This window comes from Ammodytes marinus (assembly GCF_949987685.1).
Source record: "Ammodytes marinus genome assembly, chromosome: 14".
NCBI lineage: Eukaryota > Metazoa > Chordata > Actinopteri > Uranoscopiformes > Ammodytidae > Ammodytes > Ammodytes marinus.
Window position 1 is genome coordinate 22,399,410 of NC_137218.1, and position 13,418 is coordinate 22,412,827.

Sequence of the window (13,418 nt, forward strand, 5' to 3'; positions counted from 1 at the left end):
TGCGAAGTCAAAGTTACATATTGTAGCTGTAATCTATATCCATGTTTTACTATGTTACATTATGGCAGCAAATTGCTGACACCATGACAAAACATATCATTGTTCACATTAGAATGATTTTTCTTTCTGTTATAAGATGAGTTGGTTTATATTAGAACCTGGATCAGGAGGATACTGTAACTTTGTGTGGGAGCCGTGCAGAGGCCTATGAAGCCTCACAGACACATGCCTTAGGAGTCTTCCTGGCTGTGCGCTCCATTCCCGCTCCAAGTTCACTAAAAGGGATATGAGAGGAAGATACCGGAAATTACTTATCTATGCAACGGGGGAGACCGCAACGCCAAACAATGGCCCAGAGGAAGTCTTTCCTCCAAAAAGTCTCTACTCTTATCAGGCCCTGAATACCCTGGACACTGTGTATGAGGTGAGGATGATCTGTGAACACACAAACACGTCAGGCTGGACGTGCTAGAGTGCACGTTCTTTACCAAGAGCAGAGATCGGTGAGAGCATCAGAGGCTTAAATGGGATCCAAGAATTAGATGCTCCCAACATCCTCCAATGGGACCACAACCAGGCGTTAATGGACTCTGAAAACCCCAGAACAGCCTATGATAGCATTACATTTGAATCAATTTTAGTCATGTTGTTTCCTGTGATTCTATGACCTAATAGCTTTTATTTCATGACTTGGTCATGTCGTATAAAGGCTATTAGCTCTCCCACCGAAATAATGGGCACTTTAGGCCCATTTTTATTGTGTGATATTGACATTGGCTTGTTTTGACGCCCATGTTTGCTTGCTCTTCTTTTCTCTGTCTCCAGAATATCGATGTGACCAACTTTAGCAGCAGTTGGAGTGACGGCCTGGCCTTCTGCGCCCTCTTGCATACATATCTTCCTGCTCACATCCCTTACCAGGAACTCATCAGTCAAGATAAGGTAGAAAACTACAGCTGAACTGCACATACACACACACACACACACACACACACACACACACACACACACACACGCTTACAGTACCATTCCAACATAGCATCCATATCTCGCTCTTAAAAGTTAGATCAATGCCTCAATAAGGGACGCTTAACTGGAATGAAAATTACGCACATATAACACTTTCATGTACACAGGCATGCGCTCACATGTATTCTGTTTTCACACACCCTCAAATCCACAAGTCACTTGCATAGTTGGATTCAGTCATCAAAGGGTCATGACCCACAAACACTTATACATCGCTCTTCAAGCAATTCCTTAGTTGTGTATCAGTTCCTTCCAGTGCAGTGAGATCTCTCCCATGTGCTGTGCAGTTCATAGTGTAAATGATAAAAAAATCTTGTTAAGTTATTCCAAACTCTCTGATACAACAACTGACTTTATTAGGATATTTGTCTTTCACACTTCAAGCATGAAATCCGAGACGTCAGTTATATCTTCTCAGTAAGGTGAATTTTTTTCACACTTTCCCTCAAAGGAATGATTAGTAGGATTCATTGGTTGTGTTTTGTAAGCGCAAGATTCAGACTTGGGCTAGCTGGCTAACACTGATATCGTCCTTTTTACACAGCCCAATAGAGAGAGGTAAAAAACGATAGTGACTCTATACTTAGTTTTTTTTTAGGAAAATCCATTACAGACTTTCTTCATGCAGTTGCACATACCTTAAATGCCCCTATATTGTCCCCACAGCAGAAAATATCAGCCTGAAGATGAATCATTTATATAGCATGTGTGCAGTAATGCAATTGTGAGACTGTTGTTGTGTGCACGCGGCGGCAGTGATTGTATAGTGCAATGTTGACACCTCTGTAATGTGGACATGCAGGTGGTATACTGTAAAACGGAACTTTGCAAACAATATGGTTCCTCTCCGGGGACTGCAGGTCTTTCAACCTGCTACGACTGCAAAACAATAGACACATACCTCCGACCAGACCTGACTCATGCTACGTGACCAAGTAGTTGTGTAGTAGTGTGGGACGTGCGCAGCCGTGTCGGTGTGAATTCGTGCCACTGAGCTGCTGACAAACACATTGCGCTGCCCATCACTCTAAATAATTCAATAGAAACATGTTGGCTTTAATAACTCTTGCTGAGTGACTTTCCCCCAGGCCCAAACAGCCAGCCTCTTCTTCCCGGTATAATCTGTCCTTCCGATAATCCCATTACTGCCCTCCTTCGCCCTTTGTCATGAATGTTTTTAGGAGAACAACATCACTGGTGGACTTATATATTCTAGGTAAAAGAGGGATAATGTCTTCTTTCAAGTAGCAGTCCACAGCCGCAGTACTGATTATTAAGAATTCATTATTTATGAATCCATCATCCTAGCTGACGCTGATGCGGTTAATATGACGGCTGGAGTGTGCTTGTGAGAGTCACAAATCAAAACTCAAGGACCTGCACTCTGGATTTCAACAGGCAGACAATGTTGAAGTTCAGGTGGAGAGAGACTGAGAGCAGCACAAGATATTATGTGTGGGAGGGCAGCTTTCTGTCAACGCAGCACAATAAAAGGACGGTTTGTATTTCACTCTTAAGTTTTGATTTATCCCTTTACTTTCTGGGTAGAACTGACTAAAGAACAGGATCTCTCAAGTTTCACAATTCGATTCAGCTACATCTATGGGGGTTCGGTTCATACTAGGGTTGTTAATTGTAGGCTCAGGTCGGCTGTTTCTGCTGAGTTTCTGTCCAGTATAGCTTTACACTTATCAAATAAACTAAATGGTAATATAATACACTGAAATACTCACAAAAACAAGAGAAGTCTTTGTTTTGGACTGTCTCGTGGGCGTTTGCGAGGGTTTATAAATATTTTTGAGGGCTTATTGTTGCCTTTGAACCTGCATGCGTGCTGTTGCAAGGCTGCAGGCAGTTTCACCGTGTCTCAACACCCAATGGTTTGTTTTTTCTTCAGGTCCGGAATCTGACCCTGGCTTTCCAGGCCGCCGAAAGCATTGGCATCATATCCTCTCTGGTGAGTTTAGCTGCCACAGACCTCACACACACACGCACACGCACGCACACACACACACACACACACACACACACACAGAAACACGCTTGCACACATCATGCACCATTCATAAAACTAATTTGAAACAGTAAATTTTGATTTGCCACACTTTTAGGGTGTGAAACTTCAGAACAGAGATGCCCCACTAAATATATATTGGACCATTTTTCCTCCTTCCGTCCTCCTGTCTTTAGAGTAACTCTGTCATATCCATTACAGAATCCTTTATGGCTGGTGTTGCACCACTGCACCTTAGAAAATCTACCACAGTTTGCACCAAGAGTAAAACTAGCCTAATAATGCATTACTCAGATTTAAACTTTCTTTGACCTTGATTAGCTTTGTTAGTTTGTAATAACATTAGAAGCTTTCCCCCAGAAAAGGGTGGGCAACAACCAGCTGCTCCACTAAAATATTCAGATGTTACGAGCATTTTGTGAGTATCCCTGCATCATTTGCCATGACATGTATTTGCTCATTATAAAGTCTAACAGAATAAAATCTGCCTGCCAGCACCCCAATCCTCCATTACGTGCCTTTGGCTAAAAGTTTGGCTTTGGTAAAACGTGTTACCATAAAACCAGTGTTTAAACCAATACAGTGGCTCTCTCTCTCTGTAGTCTTGTTGATATGCATTTTTTTTTCAAGTCTTTCTTTCTCTGCTGCAAAAAAACAAACTCTCAGACACATCCCAGAGAGAAACTCATTATTCTCTTTGGCGTAGGTGACTGTTACTGAGGTGTCCATGCCAATCTAAGATAGCAGAAACACCTGTGATGCCAGCTCAATACAGTCATCTGAAAGCCTGCTTCACTGTCTCAATCATCACTGTCAGACAGGATTTGTCTCTGTGGGGCCGACTGCAGCAGCCAATCAGAGTCTTATAATGAGAGGCATCTCATAATGCTTGTGGATCACAGTTAAATGAACATCGGTTACATTCAAGCCATCACCAAACGAGTTGACACAAAATTGATTATGCCTTATCAGCTCCACAAAACTCTCTCTGTATTTCTCAGCATGGCAGTGTGTACAACCCTGACACTGGCGCAGGGGGAGATCAGAAATTACCCAAGAAGCACCCACCAAATGTTTCACTGCTGAGAAAAAATCTGGACATACAGCAGAAAGTATAAAATCCATGTGCCATCACAGAATGCTTACCTCATGTAGATGTGCCGACAGTGTTGTTGTTGTTATTACTCAAAATTACTCGTGGGGGCAACAGAAATTAAGCAATACAGCTTTGAGTTCATTACCTGAAACACATTCATGTGTCCTACAAAGGCGCCATCGGTCACTCAAATGATTTAGTATGTTTTGTGTTCATAAATTAACATGTTATATCGTGTTTGTTTTAACCCATGCAGTCACCTAACGCGCCCCACACACATCCTGCGTCTACCTCTGGAGCGCGTCGCGTTACCTTACTGCTGCCTCTCTCGGACTTTTCTCGGACACACATGCAACGTCTCAGCAGCTGCTGCTGCAGCGCTGCTTCTAAAAGCCCTATCTTTCTACATAGAGTTTTCATAGATAATTCCCATTAAAAATGAAGTTCTTTCATGTCATCTATGATGCATATGATTTATATTGAGTCTGGACAGTAATCCGTGCGCCCCATTGTAATTTTTTTTCTTTTTTTTTGCCATATTTTCGCTTGTTGGAAGTTTTATTTTGAAGGGGACACACCAGGAAATGGTGAAACTACAGCGAAAGATGCCAGTATGAAGTCAATGCGACTCTCAGCATAGTATTTCAAAAATCACTTTACTGATTTATACGGGAGAGAGAGAGGGGGGGTGTGGTCGGGGAAGAAGAAGGCCGTAGACACAGATAGAGCAACGGAAAACTGTTGCGCTCATCATGATCTTTTTTATTTCTTCACTATATTGGATCTCTATATGTGTCATTTATCCAAAAATGAAATGCCAGAACTAATTGAAAATTAGGTTTTAAATCCATCGGATTTTGATTGCACAATTAAATCGTGAAATAAAGGGATTATTCGCATATACGACTGAGGGATGTTTTATTTTGAAATAAACACACCGGGTAAACGTGTAACTAGAGTGAATGCTGCTGGTATGACTGTCAGTAGAGTATTTCTCTATCAGTTAAAGCACAGAGACGCGAGAGAGACGCGCTGCTCTCAGAAAAAAATAGGCGAGCCTCCTGAGGTGAAGGGGCGCGTAACGCGCCCCACACACATCCTACCTCTACTGCGCGTCTACCTCGCGTCTGCATCTGACTTTTGGTCACAGACTGTGAAATCAACGTAGAGCGAGCACACATCCAACCTCAGACGCACTGCTGAGGCGCGTCGGAGGCACGTCTGCAGCGCCGCTCCCCTTCACCTCAGGAGGCTCGCCTATTTTTTCTGAGAGCAGCGCGTCTCTCTCGCGTCTCTGTGCTTTAACTGATAGAGAAATACTCTGCTGACAGTCATACCAGCAGCATTCACTCTAGTTACACGTTTACCCGGTGTGTTTATTTCAAAATAATGACCTCTAGTCGTATACGCAAATAATCCCTTTATTTCACGATGTAATTGTGCAATCAAAATCCGAGGGATTCAAAACCTAATTTTCAATTAGTTCTGGCATTTCATTTTTGGATAAATGACACATATAGAGATCCAATATAGTGAAGAAATAAAAAAGATCATGATGAGCGCAACAGTTTTCCGTTGCTCTATCTGTGTCTACGGCCTTCTTCTTCCCCGACCACACCCCCCTCTCTCTCTCCCGTATAAATCAGTAAAGTGATTTTTGAAATACTCTGCTGAGAGTCATATTGACTTCATACTGGCAGCTTTCGCTGTAGTTTCACCATTTCCTGGTGTGTCCCCTTCAAAATAAAACTTCCAACAAGCAGCAGCAGCTGCTGAGACGTTGCATGTGTGTCCGAGAAAAGTCCGAGAAAGGCAGCAGTAAGGTAAGGCGACGCGCTCCAGAGGTAGACGCAGGATGTGTGTGGGGCGCGTAAGTGTGAGAGTATACCAGGAATAGTGTATAGTGCATTATAGCTAAAACTGGACCTTGCGATTTGACATGTTGAATCTTCTGCGACTCCTTGCAACGGCTTGCAACGCGCTGCAACGAGCAGTTCACACTGCTGCGATTTTTCCCCCTCGACGTTCTAAAACCGTCTCGTCGCAAGCAGTTGCAAGGCGAATCTTTGGTCTGAACTGGGCTTTAGAATGCTAGCATTTGCTTCATGTAGGTCATAAATCATGGGCCGAAGGAATTTAAAACCTCCTTAGTTATCATTTGTTAAAAACCTAAATAACTCATGAACTCAGCTAATCTTCTTCATTGGCACAGTGTAGGTATGGTTTGATCACATGTGTTTGACAGCGGCCTCACATCATGGGAAAATAACCTGATAACTGTCATCACATTTTGACTCAAATGTTTTCTCACCTTTTTCCAGCTGAGCCCCGCCCATGTCAAACCATTGAGAAAAGCACAGCACAAAAACAGATAACAAACAAAACAAATTCAAAACTCTTTAATATGAAATACGAAATACTGTTGAAGGTTGGAGGTACTATTTTCTTGTAGGAACCCATCACTCTCAGTAAGAAACTGATAGAGGAAATCTTTTCAGGGCCTTTAAAGTTATTTGTCAATCCAACACAAATTTTGAGTTGATCATTTGTGATAAAACCAAATCATTGCATTTTTGGTTGTGTATTTCATAAAACTCACTTCACTGCCTAGAGGTCATAGAGCAGAAGCTGTTGTTCATAACAGTCTTTACGTTTTCCTGCTGTCATGTTTTTTTTACCAGCTCTTTTTTAATTTTTTATTCTCAGTTAAACACACATATCATATATCACTGTAGGAGTGTGGACATGAAGCTGTGTATAATGCTGACCAGGACAAATGAATTCTTTGTGCACACAATTTCCAGAGCAAACAGATAACAGCTGTGGTCTTTGCATTCAGTAGTTAAGAGTTTCTACTCCTCACACCTACTTTTATAGGTGCTGCACACACTGGCAGCATTTTTAATAATTCCAAATGTGTTAGAAGTGGTTGCAGGGTATCTGAGACAAGCAAGAGTTCAACTGATATTACCTCTTATACATCAGTGGATGTTGACAGTATCAGTATCTTGTATTGAGGAACATGATGTCATGGGTTCCTACACAGTATGGAAAAGTATGGAATTTAATTTTAGAAATGTCCAGATCTAGATAAGTATAGAAAAGAAAAGTGAGTATGGATATTTTTTTTAAAGGGCGTTTCCAGAGTATTGCCCCTACTCTCTAAAAAAAAATTATAATTAAAGCGAGATGCAAGTTGTGTTTGAAATAGTTTGACATCTCCACCATGGAGGAGGTGGCAATTTTAAGTCATATGCAGGGATGAAAGCATTGTCGTCTTGACAAAGCATCCTTGTCTGCATCTGTCTATAGTAAAGTTTTTGGCACAACCAACATGATGGCATACATAGTCAGAATTCAACAAACCTGTTATAGGCTATAAGCAACTAACCAACTATTTGTATTCAGATGTCAAATATGGAATGAAAAATCTACAGAAAAGTCCTGAAATTTGAGTCTGGAAAAGCATGTCATTTTTTAATGGAAAATGTGAAGGCACCCTGTCCCTGAGATGTATGAAGTTGGATATTTGTTCTTTCTAAAAGCCCTGCTCTGAGATCACTGAGAAAATACACAAATCAGCTCATCATGGAAGAGACGGCTGGGACGTCAGCAAGAATGTTAAATTAGGCTGTAAAGATTTTACAGAGACGTCATTTCAAATTTTTTCGTCTAAGTAATCCTCCGTTACGTGCCTGTGGCAAGAAGATTGCCTTTGGAAAACTTGTTCCCATATAACCAGTGTAAACAAATATATTTGAATGTAACTTCCCCTGGCTCTCGCTCTGCAGTCTTTGCTGACATAGATTATTGAGATGCATTTTTTTCAAGTCTTTCTTTCTCTGCTGCAAAAAACAAACTCTCAGACACATCCCAGAGAGAAACTCATTATTCCCTTTGGCGTAGGTGACTGTACTGAGGTGTCCATGCCAATCTAAGCTAGCAGAAACACCTGTGATGCCAGCTCAATACAGTCATGTGAAAGCCTGCTTCACTGTCTCAATCATCACTGTCAGACAGGATTTAAATATCTTTTAAACAGCCCCATAGTGATAGTCATAAATGACCTTTAACAGCAAACGAGACCATCAGTGCAAAGAAAGACGTTTTTATATAGTTTTTATTTCTGCGTTTGGTCTGGTCGTCCAATTTTCGGTTCACGCGTGCATGCTCTATGGTCACAGATCATCCGTATTGATCACAGATTTCATTGTTGTGCTGCAACGCAATTTGAGAAGCCTCTCCCACCAGGTGAGGGAAGGGGAGCGGGAGCCTTGTTTGAGACAGTTATTTGTCGTCATAATGACTGATAACGGGGCTGAACCATCAAAGAAAAAAAATTAAATGCAATGAAGAAAAGCTAAAAGGGAGAGTGATAGACGGGCGGGAGGAGGCGAGGGCGTTGCCAAGCAACGTGTATACAATTACACAGGAGTGAACTAGACTGCAGTGTTTACTCCTAAATGAATGAGCGGTACTAACACAAAGTTTATTTTGCTTCACCATCATCAGATGACCATTATTCATCTGAAATATTCATTATTTACAACAACATAAACACATTACGTCATTGTGATCCATATTAACTGCCATCTCGCTTTCTGTGAGGACACGTAATCTTTCAGCTCTGTGAGAGAGAGTAGTTAGGTGACACTGCTGCATCAACTCATTGCAATCAGGTGTGTGTGGCACTGACCGGCATTAGTTGATGCAGTGTCACTAACCACTCTCACAGAGCCGAAAAGAGTCCGTGCCCTCACGGCTTTCAACACACGGACATGCACTATATTGCGTCCTAATCAAGTGAGACTAGAAAACAGCTTTACGACAGCTGGCGTCGTAAAAATACTACCGCTTTTGTCCAAAGTTACTCGTAGTGGCTTTAAAGGAATGTCGGTTACATTCAAGTCATCACCAAACATGATTTTTATTTTTTTTAAATACTTTTTTGGGGTTTTTTTTGGACACAAACAAAAGACAAAATAAAATTAACAACTAACATGGCGTATTCTACTGACAGGGTTTAAACTAAAGGTAAATGTTCAGCAAAAAATGAAAAGTCAATTGGAAAAAATGTAAAATGGTAATTGAAGCAGTTCCTTATTGCGTGTAAATGTCAAGTGATACGCACATATGCTTTCAATAAAAAATATTTGAAACAAAAATGAAAAGTCAATAAGGTGTCATGAAGATCACCAAACGAGTTGACACAAAATTGATTATGCCCATCAGCTCCACAAAACTCTCTCTGTACTTCTCAGTATGGAAGCATTTATAAACCTTACACTGGTGCAGGAGGAGCTCAGAAATCCCCCAAGAAGCGCCCACCAAATGTTTCGGTTGTTGATTCTACTGCTAAGAAAAAATCGTGCGACGTACAGCAGAAAGTTTAAAATACATGTGCTATTACAGAAGTCCTACCTCATGTAGATGCGACCACAGTGTTGTTGTTGTTATTACTCAGAATGACTCATGGGGGCAACAGAAGTTAAGCAAATCAGCTTTGAGTTCATTATCTGAAACACATTCATGTGTCCTACAACACTCAAATAATTTGTTTTGTGTGATGAAATAACTTAAACAGTGACCTCATCACTGCTACCAATGAAACGTCCCATTATCAGGCAGTCACATCATACGTGTAAAGAACTGTGTTAGTGTAATAGAAGACACCAACATTCAGTTCATATTAAAGGTTCAGTAAGAGGAATGGTCAGTTTAGCTAACTTCCTGTCAGTGACTGCAGTTAGCAGTCCCCTCCCTCGTCACCACATTAATGCACTGCGGCCTTCAAGCAGCGAGTTATCTAGCATCATCTTAGATCCATAAGTGTGATAAAACATGATAAAAACCATCAAAACAGACATTGGGAAGGGTTTTTACCAGCTCCGCAATTGTAGGCGCATACACATTCACTCATCTGTCGCTCTGCACGTGCACCGGCAGTGAGACCATGAGTGAGACGGGTGCCGGTTTGTAGCGTTCTCTCTTCTGATTGGATACCAGTTTCGGGATCCCCAGTGGTGTATTTGCCGAATACATGCAGAGCAGGTGACTGAGAGATTGGCTTTATGAAACGCGCACACTATGCAAGTGATCACTGTACGAATAAAGAGCGATTTAACACTTATATTAACATAAATAAATCGCTTACTTCATCTTTAAGTGATTTCTCAGCCATTAGCCAATAATAAAGTCAAATATAATTTACAGCCGACTGTATAAACTCAGTCTCAACTCGTTTCAACAGGTTTCTCAATGTTCATGCTCACCCATATTCACAGAGAGTGCCTTATATGCAACATTACCAACAATACAAGTACCTTAAAAGAGGGTCTATTTAAATTGTAATTATTTATTTATTTTTTGCATCTTAGCTCTACACTATTGTCTGATTGTCCCGATGGGGGCACAGTTTGGGATGCCCCTTGTAATTACAACCCTCTGAAATACATTTAGTCCTACGCCAGACTTCTAAACAGTCTTTCCTTCTGTTCCACAACAGGACATGGAGGAGCTGATGAAGACGGACAGGCCGGACTGGCAGAGTGTCATGCTGTACGTCTCTCAGATCTACAAGTACTTTGAGACCTGACCGGAGAGAGGAGCCGTGGGACGATGTATTGCAGGCAGCGCAGCACTTTCCCGTCAGTCACCGTCTGTCAGCACTACATTCACCTTCCAGACAGAGCAATGGCTGCCTCGCCTACACCTTTCTCCTGCCCCCTCTCTCCCACCAGAGACACACAGCACAGGAATGCTCTTTTTTCTCTAGAAATTTAAAGCAGTCGTGGAGCTTTTCCTGGTTCTTTTACGGGAACTTACAGTCATTGCCCAGGGGCCCATATTTACTAAAGACTTGCAGTCCGGGAACATGTTACTGTTTTAAACACGTGCCAAATCTTCTGCCAAAACCTACAGAGACTTATCTACGCATGGTTAAAGTGTACACTTCTGTGTGAGTGCACTGTGTGACGTCTCCTTTCACTGAACCAGTATGAACCCAACTTCAGGAAATTGGGGTCCCTTTTGCAGAAATGTTGCGATCACTCCTTATAACTGAGTATTTATTGTGAAGGAAGCTGGAGTTCCATGCTGCAGAGCAGAGACTATTTTGAAATGATGGGTTTGACTTGAACTGAAGCCTTTATATTTTTCACTTTTAATTGTTTCCCTAATGATAGACAGACCCAGAGCTGCCATTTGTGATGCTACACTAAAATCCCTCAACACTACGAGAGTTGCTGAATAGTTTTTGTAGAAAATATTTTTGATGAAAACAGATTGATCTCTATGTTTGCATTGTTTACAGCATTAAGGACTGGCTGAATCAACCCGTTATGCCGTGCCCTCCTGTGTTGTTTCCATTGAGGCTCTCTTAACACTATGGTACTGCAACTGCTCTGCAAAATATAAATGATTCTATATTTTGCATGTCATGTTAAACGACGAAGGAGAGGATCACTTTTAAAAGTGAGAGTTGATGCACAACATGTAGGCTACTCTGATTAAGACAGGCTTCCATTTCCATTTATGTTTTGAAAGATACACATGTTATTTATTTATTTGGAGACATGAATGTGGACAGAAATGTGTGCAGTTTTCTATATACAGATGTCAGGCCTGTTGGATGGATATTACTCAATAAAGGATTGTCAAGTTTTATATACAGTCACTCGTTTATTTTTCCTCCTTGTAACACAAAGATGCTCAGCTATGATGTGAATGCATCAGCTTCTCTGGTGCACTAGTTTACGTTGAACTGCTGCTTAACTGTGGCCTATACAGCTACTGTATGCGCCAGTGTTGCAAACCATTTGGATGTGTAGTAACATTGAGTGGAAACACATTTTCCCTGAGGTAACACTTAAGAGATAATTGAAATATTTACTGTATATACAGCTCTGGAAAAAATTGAGACCACTCCAAATGTTCAGTGTCTCACGTTTTACTATTTATAGGCATATGTTTGAGTAGAAGGGACATTTTTGGTTTTGCTCTATAAACTACTGACAACATTTCTACCAAATTCCCCCCCAAAATATTGTCATTAAGAGCATTTCCATTAAGAAATGTAGAGATGAAGATTGAAGAAAAAATCCAGATTGGTCTCTTAGGGTGTATTCACACATGCCGTGTTTAGTTCGGTTGAAACGAACTCAGGTGCACTTCCGCCTTTGGTGCGCATCTTTCAGACATGTGTGAATACAGCAATCGCACTCGGGGGCGGACCAAACAAACGATCCGAGACCAAGCTGAAGAGGTGGTCTCGATGCGGTTCCATACGCACTCTGCTGCAGTTCGTTTGTGGTGTGAATTTGTCCGGACTCGATCCGACCCAATTGCAGGAAGCACTGTGCCTTTTCTTTTTTAATAAATCACCGTCAGCTTCACATTATGGGAAAGTGTTGCCGTTGTTGGGAAGATTAGTTGTGGTTTGACCGGGAGCCCGAGCAAATATATTACATTTGATAGACAGGACGTGTAAACATGCTGATGTGTTCAGCGATCAGATGAAGGAGAGGGGAGCGTCTCCCGCACAGTGCCAACAGGTTCACGCTGCGCATTGTATGAAGTGCGTGTTTTTATTTTGCTTCCCATGTTACGGGACCGTCAATACTATCCCCGTGTCAGTTTGGAGCAGAGCTGCGCCGAACTCACACAAAGCTGACACACGGCTATATCAGCTGTGTGTCAGCATGAGCCTATTTCCTCGCGAGCCGTGCGTCCAGCAGCAAAAATACAGTACATATTATGTTTCACATCGTAGGCTACAAGCCACATCATTGACACAGGCCTACATATTATAACCATATGAAACAACAATAATTTTATGTTTTTTTATTTTATTTATAGGCTAGATGTAGGCCTATTTATTTATTATTTTTAACCCTATATCGTATCAGTTATATATTTCGCAGTTTTCACTTCGTGCTTCCTGCTTCTCTCCACCCCAGAATGTCTGTCCAATGAATGAATGACCTCAGATCACGTGTGGTTTTGCTTCGTAATGCTGGTTCACTTGCAAAAGGGGCAATATGAAAGTGGACCACACCAAAAGAAAAAAATCTAAACTCTATTTGGTCTGGACCAAAGCAAGTGAACTAGCGGACCTTCCCAGTGTGAATACACCCTTAATTTTTTCCAGAGCTGTACATAAAATGGGTCTGAAGATAATAAAAAATGGCTCAACCTAAGGCTTGAATCGTAAACTTTATAGTGCATGTTGGTTAACACGGAACTTTTATGACCAATTACCGATCCTCATAAATAAAGCAC

At 41.4% G+C, this 13,418-nt stretch overlaps 1 protein-coding gene across 3 annotated transcripts in view; it reads left to right on the top strand.

Moving 5' to 3' along the window:
- Positions 1 to 11,655, top strand: part of specc1 (sperm antigen with calponin homology and coiled-coil domains 1) — a 73,259-nt gene extending 61,604 nt beyond the window's left edge. For all 3 annotated transcript variants that reach the window (XM_080040404.1, XM_080040405.1, XM_080040406.1), the window contains 3 exons: positions 826 to 942; positions 2,927 to 2,986; positions 10,645 to 11,655. In XM_080040404.1, coding sequence (XP_079896530.1) covers positions 826 to 942; positions 2,927 to 2,986; positions 10,645 to 10,734 — 267 coding nt within the window. In that variant the 3' untranslated portion in view covers positions 10,735 to 11,655. The remainder of the gene's footprint in view (positions 1 to 825; positions 943 to 2,926; positions 2,987 to 10,644) is intronic.
- Positions 11,656 to 13,418: the final 1,763 nt, after the last annotated feature.